We start from the raw sequence: 12,390 nt of genomic DNA on the forward strand, positions 1-12,390 counted from the left end.
CTCTACGCACGGCTTGGGCTCTGGAACCACACTCCTTGAGAGAGGATGGACTCTTCACCACTCTGGAGTTGCCCATGGTGAGAGGCGGCGGGCTGGTGTGGGTTTGCTTATAGCTCCCCAGCTCTGCCGCCATGTGTTGGAGTTTACCCCGGTGAACGAGAGGGTCGTTTCCCTGCGCCTACGGGTCGGGGATAGGTCTCTCACTGTTGTTTGTGCCTACGGGCCGAACGGCAGTGCAGAGTACCCGACCTTCTTGGAGTCTCTGGGAGGGGTGCTAGAAAGTGCTCCAACTGGGGACTCCATCGTTCTACTGGGGGACTGTTGTGGAAATTTCTTATACAATGTATTCTGACTGTATAAAGGAGTGAGTCCCACTGTTAAGATAGGTACAGGAATGTGTGGGACCTGGTATTTGCATAGGGGGCATCTATTGTCTGTCCAGATGGAGATCAATGGGTTTTAGGACAAGATAGGAGAAGATACAACAGGGGGCAGTAAGGCCAGTTGGCCCCTTTGGGTAAACACTACAGTAAACATCATGGCAGGAAGGATAAGGTGGGGGAAGATAGCATTTGACGTTTGTGATAGAACAAAGGGAAAGGTGTTTGATTGACATGAAACAGATGGCAGCATCTTACCACACCCCTTCTTCCTATGTAATAAATACTGTCGAAATGATGTTTTTATTTAGAAACTATCCACCGTTACTTTGTAACCTGTATACTTTCTCCTTGCAAGCAAGATTAAAACCGTTTATTGCGTAATTGATTTATCTTGTCTTACCTACCATTTTCATAGAACTTTGGAATTTTAGAAATTGCCATCACAGGACTTCAACGCCCACGTGGGCAACGACAGTGACACCTGGAGGGGCGTGATTGGGAGGAACGGCACCCCTGATCTGAACCCGAGCGGTGTTCAGTTATTGGACTTCTGTGCTAGTCACAGTTTGTCCATAACGAACACCATGTTCAAGCATAAGGGTGTCCATCAGTGCACGTGGCACCAGGACACCCTAGGCCGCAGGTCGATGATCGACTTTGTTGTCGTTTCATCTGACCTGCGGCCGTATGTCTTGGACACTCGGGTGAAGAGAGGGGCGGAGCTGTCAACTGATCACCACCTGGTGGTGAGTTGGATCCGATGGCGGGGGAGGAAGCTGGACAGACTCGGCAGGCCCAAGCGTACTGTAAGGGTCTGCTGGGAACGTCTGGCCGAGTCTCCTGTCAGAGAGATTTTTAACTCCCACCTCCGGCAGAGCTTCGACTGGATCCCGAGAGAGGTTGGAGATATTGAGTCCGAGTGGACCATGTTCTCCACCGCCATTGTCGAAGCGGCCACTCGGAGCTGTGGCCGTAAGGTCTCCGGTGCCTGTCGAGGCGGCAATCCCCGAACCCGGTGGTGGACACCGGAAGTAAGGGATGCCGTCAAGCTGAAGAAGGAGTCATATCAGGCCTGGTTGGCTTGTGGGACTCCTGAGGCAGCTGACGGGTACCGACAGGCCAAGCGGACTGCAGCCCGGGTGGTTGTGGAGGCAAAATCTCGGGCCTGGGAGGAGTTCGGTGAGGCCATGGAGAAGGACTATCGGCTGGCCTCGAAGAGATTCTGGCAAACCATCCGGCGCCTCAGGAGAGGGAAACAGTGCCCTACCAACTCTGTTTACAGTAGAGGTGGGCAGCTGTTGACCTCAACTGAGGATGTCGTCGGGCGGTGGAAGGAGTACTTCGAGGATCTCCTCAATCCCGCCGCCACGTCTTCCATTGAGGAAGCAGAGGATGAGGGCTCAGAGGTGGACTCGTCCATCACCCGGGCTGAAGTCACAGAGGTGGTTAAGAAACTCCTCGGTGGCAAGGCATCGGGGGTGGATGAGATCCGCCCTGAGTACCTCAAGTCTCTGGAGGTTGTGGGGCTGTCTTGGTTGACACGCCTGTGCAACATCGCGTGGCAGTCGGGGACAGTGCCTCTGGGATGGCAGACCGGGGTGGTGGTCCCTCTTTTTAAGAAGGGGGACCGGAGGGTGTGTTCCAACTATAGGGGGATCACACTACTCAGCCTCCCCGGGAAAGTCTATGCCAGGGTTCTGGAGAGGAGAATACGGCCGATAGTAGAACCTCGGATTCAGGAGGAACAGTGTGGTTTTCGTCCAGGCCGTGGAACACTGGACCAGCTATATACCCTCTACAGGGTGATGGAGGGTTCATGGGAGTGTGCCCAACCAATCCACATGTGTTTTGTGGATTTGGAGAAGGCATTCGACTGTGTCCCTCGCGGCATCCTGTGGAGGGTGCTTCGGGAATATGGGGTCCTGGGTCCTTTGCTAAGGGCGGTCAGGTCCCTGTACGACCGAAGCAGGAGCTTGGTCCGCATTGCCGGCAGTAAGTCAGACTTGTTCCCTGTGCATGTTGGACTCCGGCAGGGCTGCCCTTTGTCACCGGTTCTGTTCGTAATTTTTATGGACAGAATTTCTAGGCGCAGCCAGGGGCCAGAGGGTGTCAGGTTTGGGGACCACACGATTTCGTCTCTGCTCTTTGCGGATGATGTTGTCGTGTTGGCCCCTTCAAGCCAGGACCTTCAGCATGCACTTGGACGGTTTGCAGCCGAGTGTGAAGCGGTGGGGATGAAAATCAGTACCTCCAAATCCGAGGCCATGGTCCTCAGTCGGAAAAGGGTGGCTTGCCCACTTCAGGTTGGTGGAGAGTGCCTGCCTCAAGTGGATGAGTTTAAGTATCTAGGGGTCCTGTTCACGAGTGAGGGAAGGATGGAACGGGAGATTGACAGACGGATCGGTGCAGCTTCTGCAGAAATGCGGTCGATGTATCGGTCTGTCGTGGTGAAGAAAGAGCTGAGCTGTAAGGCGAAGCTCTCGATTTACCGGTCAATCTACTTTCCTACTCTCACCTATGGTCATGAGCTTTGGGTCATGACCGAAAGGACAAGATCCCGGATACAGGCGGCCGAAATGAGCTTTCTTCGCAGGGTGGCTGGGCGATCCCTTAGAGATAGGGTGAGGAGCTCGGTCACCCGGGAGGAGCTCAGAGTAGAGCCGCTGCTCCTCCACATCGAGAGGGGTCAGCTGAGGTGGCTTGGGCATCTATTTCGGATGCCTCCGGAACGCCTTCCTGGGAAGGTGTTCCGGTCCCGTCCCACCGGGAGGAGACCCCGGGGAAGACCTAGGACACGCTGGAGGGACTATGTCTCCCGGCTGGCCTGGGAATGCCTCGGTGTCCCCCCGGAAGTGCTGGAGGAAGTGTCTGGGGAGAGGGAAGTCTGGGCATCCCTGCTTAGACTGCTGCCCCCGTGACCCGGCCCCGGATGAAGCGGAAGATGATGGATGGATGGATTCTAGGTTACGCTGTTCAAGGATGTTAGCAGAATGATCATGCTTCATTTACTTTTTGATTAATTGTGATTGACAGTAACTAGGCACAAGGAATAAGGATGTTTATATCCAAGGTGTGTCCAGGACCAACTGAATGTTTCTGCCAAAACAAAAGGATGCTGGGTGATTCACGATTATGGCCCAAGATCCTTGCCACCACCTTGCCTCACAGTAGGGATGGTGTTCTTTGGGGTATTTTCCAAGTGTGGACCAAAAGGCATTTAGGCCAAAAACTTCAATTTTAGCCAGATCACAAAAATGTTTACCACATTGCTACATAATCTCACATGCAGACTTTGACCAGTCTTGACCATAAAAGTCGTCTTGACCACCGTCCACTTGAATATTCAGGGCCCATTTCCTGATCTGTGTCTTTCCACAGACTGGTCCCAAAGTCCTCTTGGAAGCTTGTTGGTGCTCTTTGTTTTCCATCCAACAGAAGGGAACCTACAGATACTGATATTTTTATCCAACATGAAAAACGAATGCAAAATGTTGTCACTTGCCCTTTGCGGATTCAGCCTGGATGAAAAAGCACTTTTTGGCCACTGCTGATGTAAAAAAAAAGGGATGTACAAAATACATTTGATTGATTTTAAATTGCCACATTTGTAAGCCTATTTGCTTGCTGAGAGATTTTGACAATTGTAGATAAGGGAAATACAATCCCTAATTTAAATGCATTACATTTAGTGTGAAATGTGCAAATGGTGTAGTAGAGTTTCTAAAGAATCTGAAATAATAAAAATGTTTCTTGGGTTTCAAGCACTTCTCAGTAAAAGTTGTCGGCTGCTCTAGCTGAAGTTAACATAACACTTACTGTGATGTTTCTGTGTCAGGTGGGTTCCAGCCAGGCTTCATCACATTCAGAGCAATCAACAACGAGTGAGCAGCCATGGCAATCTGCTCTGGGGTCAAACCCACTGGCTGCAACACTGAACACGTGAGTGGGGTTTCCCTCCACACATGAATGGATACCCAGGTTGATTCAACATAATGCAGCTTGCGTAAACATATGTGACGTGTGTATCTGTGTGTGTAGTACTGTATCGGAGGAGGAGGATTCTTCCCTGAGGGAAGCCCTAAACAGTGTGGGGACTTCCCTGCCTTTGACTGGAGCGGCTACGGCACCAACGCAGGCTGGAGCGCATCCAAGGAGATCACTGAAGCTGCTGTGATGCTCTTCTACCGCTGAGACCCTGAACAACTGCATTCTGTCTGGGGCAGTCAGGACCATTATAGAGAAATGGGTGGTGTCTGAATAAACATGCTATGACAACTGCTTATTTAAAAAGGACTTTATAAAATACTTTTGATTGTGTTGTACTGATTACTGAAGACTTCATCAAACAAGATCATTTCAAATCATGCTGATATTACACAAACATGTAACTTCCATGACTCAATATTGTCCTCTTTACTCTATTTAATGTCTCTCTTCCCCTCGTCTCTGTGTCTCTGTCTCTCAGTCTCTCTCTAAAACTCAGTATTACCAATAAAATCCATACTATTAAATCAAGTTAATATCTGTGTCGTTTCCATCAAACCATGTTTCTTGGAGTCTGATAAATAAACACACCAAAGCAGTCTAGAAGCTGTAACATTATTATCATAATGACTAATTATTCATTTTAATCAGTGGGGATTTCTTAAAGACTGCAAGGGAAGCTCGGCTTCCCCTATAATGTCAAAATAAATAATGGTCAAATATGTGCTATTGTGTAAACATTTTATTGACTAAAAATGCGTTAAAAAACGTTCATCTCTAAAACTAGTTAGTTCAGAATCAGCTACAGGTCAGTTGACTCGATTTTCTTCTTTTACAATCCCGCAGCGTCACAGTGCATTTCCCTGTTGAAGCCGAGCATCCTTTGCCTTCAATTGGGCTGCTTAGAACAGTTTTTTCAGTGCTCCGAAAGTAGACGTTGATTGGATAAATGCTGCGATTATGTCCCGCCCACGGACGCGTCCCTGGGGGTGAATGAGGAGTGGGCTGGCCCGGCTTCCGCGTGATGATTGGAGGATATGACGATCTATCAAACTGTATCTCCTTTTGACTGACAGCGGTCTGTACTATAAGAAGTCACTGAAGCTATTTCGTGCTCAGTCCCATCGCGGAATTCTTATGTGGATTCGGAAGACAAACTGCTGCAATATTTCTTGATAGTTGTTTGGCGAATTTGCATCATACATTTCACACATTTATAGGCTACACCACAATCCTTGTTTCAGTTTTACAAAGTTTAATATATTTTTTTTAGATAGTTCATTCATTCATTGATGTAGGCCGAAAATGAGCTTTCCCTCTTTAAAAACCAGCAGCAGCCACTGATTTTAATAGTTACACAGTTTTTCAAAAAATGTGCTATGTTAAAATAAATCAATAAACCTCAAATCATAGCAAATAAAGAGTGAATAGGGAGTAGAAAAGGGTCAAGAGAGTTACTTTGTTTACCCTTAACGTTGTAGACCAGCCTGTGTGTGTCCTGGAGTAAATCCAAAACCACTTCCTTGTTCCTTGACTTTACTGCATATAGAAATATTTTTTGCTCCAAATGGTAAATGTCCAAATACTTGTCATTAACTAAACTTGTGGGACATTGTAGAAAATATGCTGTAATTTGTAAAGTGTTCATCTAATGTGGATAAAAAAACCCAGAAATGAAAGCTGGCATTCTGAATTAACCCCACAGTTATTGTTTCATTTCAAAGTCCTGGAAAACAGAGCCCCTCAAAAGAATAATGTTACCAGTCTCATTTATTGTAGGGATGTCCAGGCTTGATTTGACCCAACTGTCTGCAATGACATAAACATAAAGATACTTCTGAGGTTTTGGGGCAAAAAAGACAATATTAATGTACTTTCCAAAACGCCCCCAAAAAATACAAAATGCAAATCCAAAAATAAATGCAAAATCTAAAAAGACTGGTTACAGGCAACATGTCATGCATTTCCTGTAGCTGATTCAGACAAGAGGATAACAGAATTATCTAAAACCCAGAAGACATTAGGGTCAAATGTCTTGTTCAGGGACAGAACAACATGTCCTACTATTTATATCTGTGTGTGTGAGACCCTTCTCGATCAACTGCTTTGCTCATTCTGTTAGTGTATCTTGTTCCAGCAACGCAAGTTATTGCATTGTTCTAATGATAGTTCTGATTAGAGCTTGGCCCTTATAAAGCACTTCCGCATGTTTAAACTCTGTCCACAAAACACACACCACCTCTCCCCAAACACAAACACACCACCTCCCCACTCAACCACATGTAGAACAACCTAACAAAACAGAAGCTTTTAAAATTAAATAACAAATGTAGATACTATATACAGAAAGTCAACAGTACCTTAAACTCTTTAACATTGTGTTGTTTCTGTTCTTCATGTGAGTTTCATGCATCTGGATTTTTTCCTACAACCTTTCTAAACATCATATCCAAACATTTAGAGGGATACATCTTCTACCGCTTCATCCGGGGCCGGGTCGCGGGGGCAGCAGTCTAAGCAGGGATGCCCAGACTTTCCTCTCCCCAGACACTTCCTCCAGCTCTTCCGGGGGGACACCGAGGCGTTCCCAGGCCAGCCGGGAGACATAGTCCCTCCAGCGTGTCCTAGGTCTTCCCCGGGGTCTCCTCCCGGTGGGACGGGACCGGAACACCTTCCCAGGAAGGCGTTCCGGAGGCATCCGAAACAGATGCTCAAGCCACCTCAGCTGACCCCTCTCGATGTGGAGGAGCAGCGGCTCTACTCTGAGCTCCTCCCGGGTGACCGAGCTTCTCACCCTATCTCTAAGGGAACGCCCAGCCACCCTGCGGAGAAAGCTCATTTCGGCCGCCTGTATCCGGGATCTTGTCCTTTCGGTCATGACCCAAAGCTCATGACCATAGGTGAGAGTAGGAACGTAGATTGACTGGTAAATCGAGAGCTTCGCCTTGCGGCTCAGCTCTTTCTTCACCACGACAGACCGATACATCGACCGCATTACTGCAGAAGCTGCACCGATCCGTCTGTCAATCTCCCGTTCCATCCTTCCCTCACTCGTGAACAAGACCCCTAGATACTTAAACTCCTCCACTTGAGGCAGGCACTCTCCACCAACCTGAAGTGAGCAGGCCACCCTTTTCCGACTGAGGACCATGGCATTTAGAGGGATATTTTATTATAAATGTGAAATGAAAAGCTATATTAAACATACTTTAGGGTTGTATCACATTTGGATACATCTTCACCATCTTGAGTTAAATTGGAATAGAATAAACATTTTGGCATGGAAATAATAATTATACCAAAATAAGCCTTAAAGCGAGGAATACGCTGTGTAGATGAGTGGATGAAAAAAAAATGAAATGGATGAACCTCTAAATCCTTGACAACAAGTGGGGAAAAAGTTCAAGAAAAGGGTTTGAGTCCTCTATGCATTGTGTGTGTGTGTATGTTTATATGTGTATTAGCATTTAAGCAGAAAGACCCTTCTCCAGTGTAAGTTACAGTTGTGATTACATACATTTAGACTTTCTATAAGCAGCCCCTGATGGTGACATGGTAAAGCCACCATTTCCTTGCCTGGACCTGCAGGCCCCTGTTCCAGACGTGCATCTGTGTGGTGCTCTACCTGGCAGTGTTGTGATTAACAGTAACTAGGCACAAGGAATAAGGATGTTTATATCCAAGGTGTGTCCAGGACCAACTGAATGTTTCTGCCAAAACAAATGGATGCCGGGTGGATCTTGTGCTCTGACCGGGTCAAACTGAGGGCTGGACCCAGGTTGAGTATAAAATAAAGAGGCATTATGAGACTTATTCAAAGTCACTAGAGGACTGGAGACACTTCGGCCGAAAGACAAAACAGGACTCCTTCAAGACAGGTCCAACACTACGATAACAGGTGATGTTACTGCGTCCACAACATTTCATAAATACTTCATTAATTAGGGATTATTCCGATTTTTATCAATATATAGAACAATGTTTTACCAGTTTAAAACAGCATTCACAAGACCACTGGGGCCATTTACAAAACATTAAAGGCATTTTGTAAGTCTGTCTTCGAAATGCAAGACTTTTTACTCAGACTTTGCTCCTTTCATGTTGTTTTTATTCTTACACTCCTCAGTTCCTGCCGATGACAAGGAAACATGTATAGTACTGTGACACATGACAACTAGTTAGAAAAACCGGCATTTCAGAAAATTAGCAATTTGGGACCGTGTATCAGTTTCCTGTTGTTGATTTGTTGATGTCTGTCTCTGATTGGAGGATAATGTATTTAACGGTTGTCATGGTCTCCCTCAGTCATGAAGAACCTGGTGGTGGTCCTTTCTCTGTGTCTGATTGGAGGAGGTTGTTTACCAGGTAATTCAAGTTAGTAGTCACTAGTACTGAGTATCTACACCTTAAGGTCTTCTGTCTGAGTCCCTCAGAGTCTGGCTCCTATTTAGGTTACTTCCTAGGTTCTGACCGTACTACAGAGGTTTTCCTGGCCACTGGGCATCAATTATTGTTGTTGCTGTGATTTGGGCTGCATTACAGTATACCTCTTGGTGTATTTTCTCTCTTTCCTCTCAAAGACATTGTGATCAACAACATTAATGGAGGAACCGGCGGTGGTGACCCATCTTTCTCAGGGAATGGATGTTTCAGAAACTTCAACGTGCGCAGCTGTAAACAACTCAAAGACAAACATGACATCAATAAAGGTCAGTTAAATATATTTAATCTACCCTATAGTATAAAATTAAGCAGTCAAGCTTGGTAGGGCATCGTGCCAGTACAAAAACACTGATACTCCTTATAGCAAGTACCTGTAAATGACAAATACAGATCCAACCTTTTTCAGGGTGTTTTGATATATATGGAGTTAATATAGATTGAACCTATTTACTTGATTGTGATTCTCTCTGTCAGATGGACTGTACTTCCTCACTTCGGCCACCGGGGTGGTCTACCAGACCTACTGTGACATGACCACGGCTGGCGGAGGCTGGACACTGGTGGGGAGCGTGCACGAGAACAACATGTATGGGAAGTGCACGGTGGGTGACCGCTGGTCAAGCCAACAGGGGAATGACATCAACAACCCAGGAGGAGACGGGAACTGGGAGAACACGAACACCTTTGGAACAGCAGAGGGCGCCACCTCTGATGACTTCAAGGTAGAACATTCCTCTGTACACACGCAGAGGACTCTGTTTCCTTTAGAACACTTAACAAATCAGACCAAATCTGTTCCCCCCTCAGAACCCTGGGTATTATGACATCATGGCGGAGGACGTGTCTGTCTGGCACGTTCCTAACAGAGCTCTGTATTCCAACTGGAGAAGCAGCTCTATCCTCCGTTACCACACTGAGACCAGGTTCTTAACTCAGTATGGAGGAAACCTATATGGACTGTTCCAGGTAGAACACACACAAACAGACCCACACACACAGGCAGGCAGGCAGGCAGACAGACAATGTGACAGTTCTCCATGTCGTTTCTCTGCCCATACAGAGTTATCCAGTGAGGTATGGAATTGGACAATGCAATGTCAACCTGGGACCATCCATCCCAGTGGTATATGACCTGGGAACGAGGGAAACCACCAACATGTTCTATGGGCCTGCTCCCAGAGGTAAAAAACAGTTGTTAAATGTAGTGGGAACTGGCATCCAAAGATGTTGTTCTGTTCACACATGAATAGGACTTCAAATTCATTAAAAAAACGAAACATTTATGCTACCCATATTTTACCAAAATGTTCTCCTTACTCAATTCACGATAATGGCCCAAGATCCTTGCCCCCACCTTGCCACACAGTAGGGATGCTTCACTTTGGGGGATTTTCCAAGTGTGGACCAAAAGGCATTTAGGCCAAATATCTCAATTTTAGTCAGATCACAATTTTTTTTCAGCCACTTGAATATTCAGGGCCCATTCCCTGATCTGTCTTTCCACAAAGTCCTCTTGGAAGCTTGTTGGTGCTGGTTTTCGTTTTCCATCCAACAGAGGGAACCTACAGATACTGATATTTTTATCCAACATCAAAAACGAATGCAAAATGTTGTTACTTGCCCTTTGTGGATTCAGCCTGGGTGTTTGAAAAAGCACTTTTAGGCCACCGTTGATGTAAAAAGGGATTTACAAAATACAGTTGATTGATTTGAAATTGCTACATTTGTAGGCCTATTTGCTTGCTGAGTGATTTTGACAATTGTAGATAAGGGAAATACAATCCCTAATTTAAATGCATTACATTTTGTGTGAAATGTGCAAATGGTGTGGTAGAGTTTCAAAAGGATCTGAAATAATGTATAAATGATTTGGAAAATGTTTCTTGGGTTTCAAGCACTTCTCAGTAAAAGTTGTCTGCTGCTCCAGCTGAAATTAACATAACACTTGGTGTGATGTTTCTGTGTCAGGTGAGTTCCAGCCAGGCTTCATCACATTCAGAGCAGTCAACAACGAGCGAGCAGCCATGGCCATCTGCTCTGGGGTCAAACCCACTGGCTGCAACACTGAACACGTGAGTGGGGTTTCCCTCCACACATGAATGGATACCCAGGTTAATTCAACATAATGCAGCTTGTGTAAACATATGTGATGTGTGTATTTGTGTGTAGTACTGTATCGGAGGAGGAGGATTCTTCCCTGAGGGTAGCCCTAAACAGTGTGGGGACTTCTCTGCCTTTGACCGGGACGGCTACGGCACCAACGCAGGCTGGAGCGCATCCAAGGCGATCACTGAAGCTGCTGTGATGCTCTTCTACCGCTGAGACCCTGAACAACTGCATTCTGTCTGGGGCAGTCAGGACCATTATAGAGAAATGGGTGGTGTCTGAATAAACACGCTATGACAACTGCTGATTTAAAAAGGGCTTTATGAATTACATTTAAATATGTTGTACTGATTACTGAAATCTTCATCAAACAAGATCATTTCATATCATACTGATATTACACAAACACCTGTAACTTCCATGACTCAATATTGTCCTCTTTACTCTATTTAATGTCTCTCTTCCCCTTGTTTCTGTGTCTCTCTCTCACTCTGTCTCTCTAAAACTCAGTATTACCAATCAAATCAATACAATTAAATCAAATTAATATCGGTGTTATTTTCATCAAACCATGTTTCTTGGAGTCTGATTAAATAAACACCCCAAAGCAGTCTAGAAGCTGTAACATTATTATCGTAATGACTAACTATTCATTTTAATAGTTACACAGTTATTAAAAAAATGCGTCATGTTAAAATAAATCAATAATCATCAAATCATAGCAAATAAAGAGAGAATAGGGAGTAGAAAAGAGTCAAGGAAGTAGAAAAGTTTACCCTTAACATTGTAGATCAGCCTGTGGATGTCATGGAGTAAATCCAAAACCAATTCCTTGTTCCAGAGACTTTACTGCATATACACTGAACAAAATTATAAACGCAACACTTTTGTTTTTGCCCCCGTTTATCATGAGCTGAACATTTTAGAGTGGCCTTTTATTCTGGTCAGCCTAAAGCACACCTGTGCAATAATCATCCTGTCTAATCAGCATCTTGATATGCCACACCTGTGAGGTGGATGGATTATCTTGGCAAAGGAGATGTGCTCACTAACACAGATTTATACAGACTTGTGAATAATATTTGAGAGAAATATGCCGTTTGTGTACATAGAGAAAGTCTTAGATCTTTGAGTTCAGCTCATGGTAAATGGGGGCAAAAACAAAAGAGTTGCATTTATAATTTTGTTCAGTGTAGAATTATAATTATTTTTAGCTCCAAATGGTAAAATGTCTAAATACTTTTCGTAAACTAAATGGTGGGACAGTGTAGAAAATATGTTGTAATTTTAACTGGTTCATCCAACATGGATGAGTAAACCCAGAAATGAAAGCCGGCCATCTGAACTAACCCCACAGTTATCGTTTCAATTAAATTCCAAAGTGCTGGAATACAGAGCCCCTCCAAAAAAGAATGTTCCCAGTCTCATTTATTATAGGGATGTCCAGCCTTGTTTTGACCCAACTGTTTGCAAT

The 12,390-nt window shown here is 45.2% G+C and overlaps 2 protein-coding genes across 2 annotated transcripts in view; both read left to right on the forward strand.

Annotated features, from left to right (window-relative positions):
* The window catches only part of LOC106023938 (intelectin-like), a 29,378-nt gene extending 24,646 nt beyond the window's left edge, over positions 1–4,732 (forward strand). The window contains exon 9 of the mRNA XM_034291035.1: positions 4,578–4,732. The gene's annotated coding sequence lies outside the window, so the exon portion shown is untranslated. The remainder of the gene's footprint in view (positions 1–4,577) is intronic.
* A 3,429-nt stretch (positions 4,733–8,161) lies between these two features.
* LOC117592741 (intelectin-like) lies at positions 8,162–11,449 on the forward strand. The gene is made up of 8 exons (XM_010869257.5): positions 8,162–8,265; positions 8,673–8,732; positions 8,948–9,076; positions 9,285–9,532; positions 9,618–9,776; positions 9,871–9,991; positions 10,779–10,882; positions 10,980–11,449. Exons 2-8 carry the CDS (start codon positions 8,675–8,677, stop codon positions 11,130–11,132), a joined length of 972 nt encoding a protein of 323 aa, XP_010867559.4. The 5' UTR covers positions 8,162–8,265; positions 8,673–8,674; the 3' UTR covers positions 11,133–11,449.
* Positions 11,450–12,390: the final 941 nt, after the last annotated feature.

This window comes from Esox lucius, chromosome 25 (assembly GCF_011004845.1).
Source record: "Esox lucius isolate fEsoLuc1 chromosome 25, fEsoLuc1.pri, whole genome shotgun sequence".
NCBI lineage: Eukaryota > Metazoa > Chordata > Actinopteri > Esociformes > Esocidae > Esox > Esox lucius.

Excerpts from the sequence above, each read along its gene's own strand:
- LOC117592741 (XM_010869257.5), top strand. The coding sequence starts at position 8,675 with ATGAAGAACCTGGTGGTGGTCCTTTCTCTGTGTCTGATTGGAGGAGGT. Across the intron at positions 9,077-9,284 it reads CAAACATGACATCAATAAAG|ATGGACTGTACTTCCTCACT; the intron begins GTCAGTTAAATA and ends TCTCTCTGTCAG. Across the intron at positions 9,533-9,617 it reads CCACCTCTGATGACTTCAAG|AACCCTGGGTATTATGACAT; the intron begins GTAGAACATTCC and ends TTCCCCCCTCAG.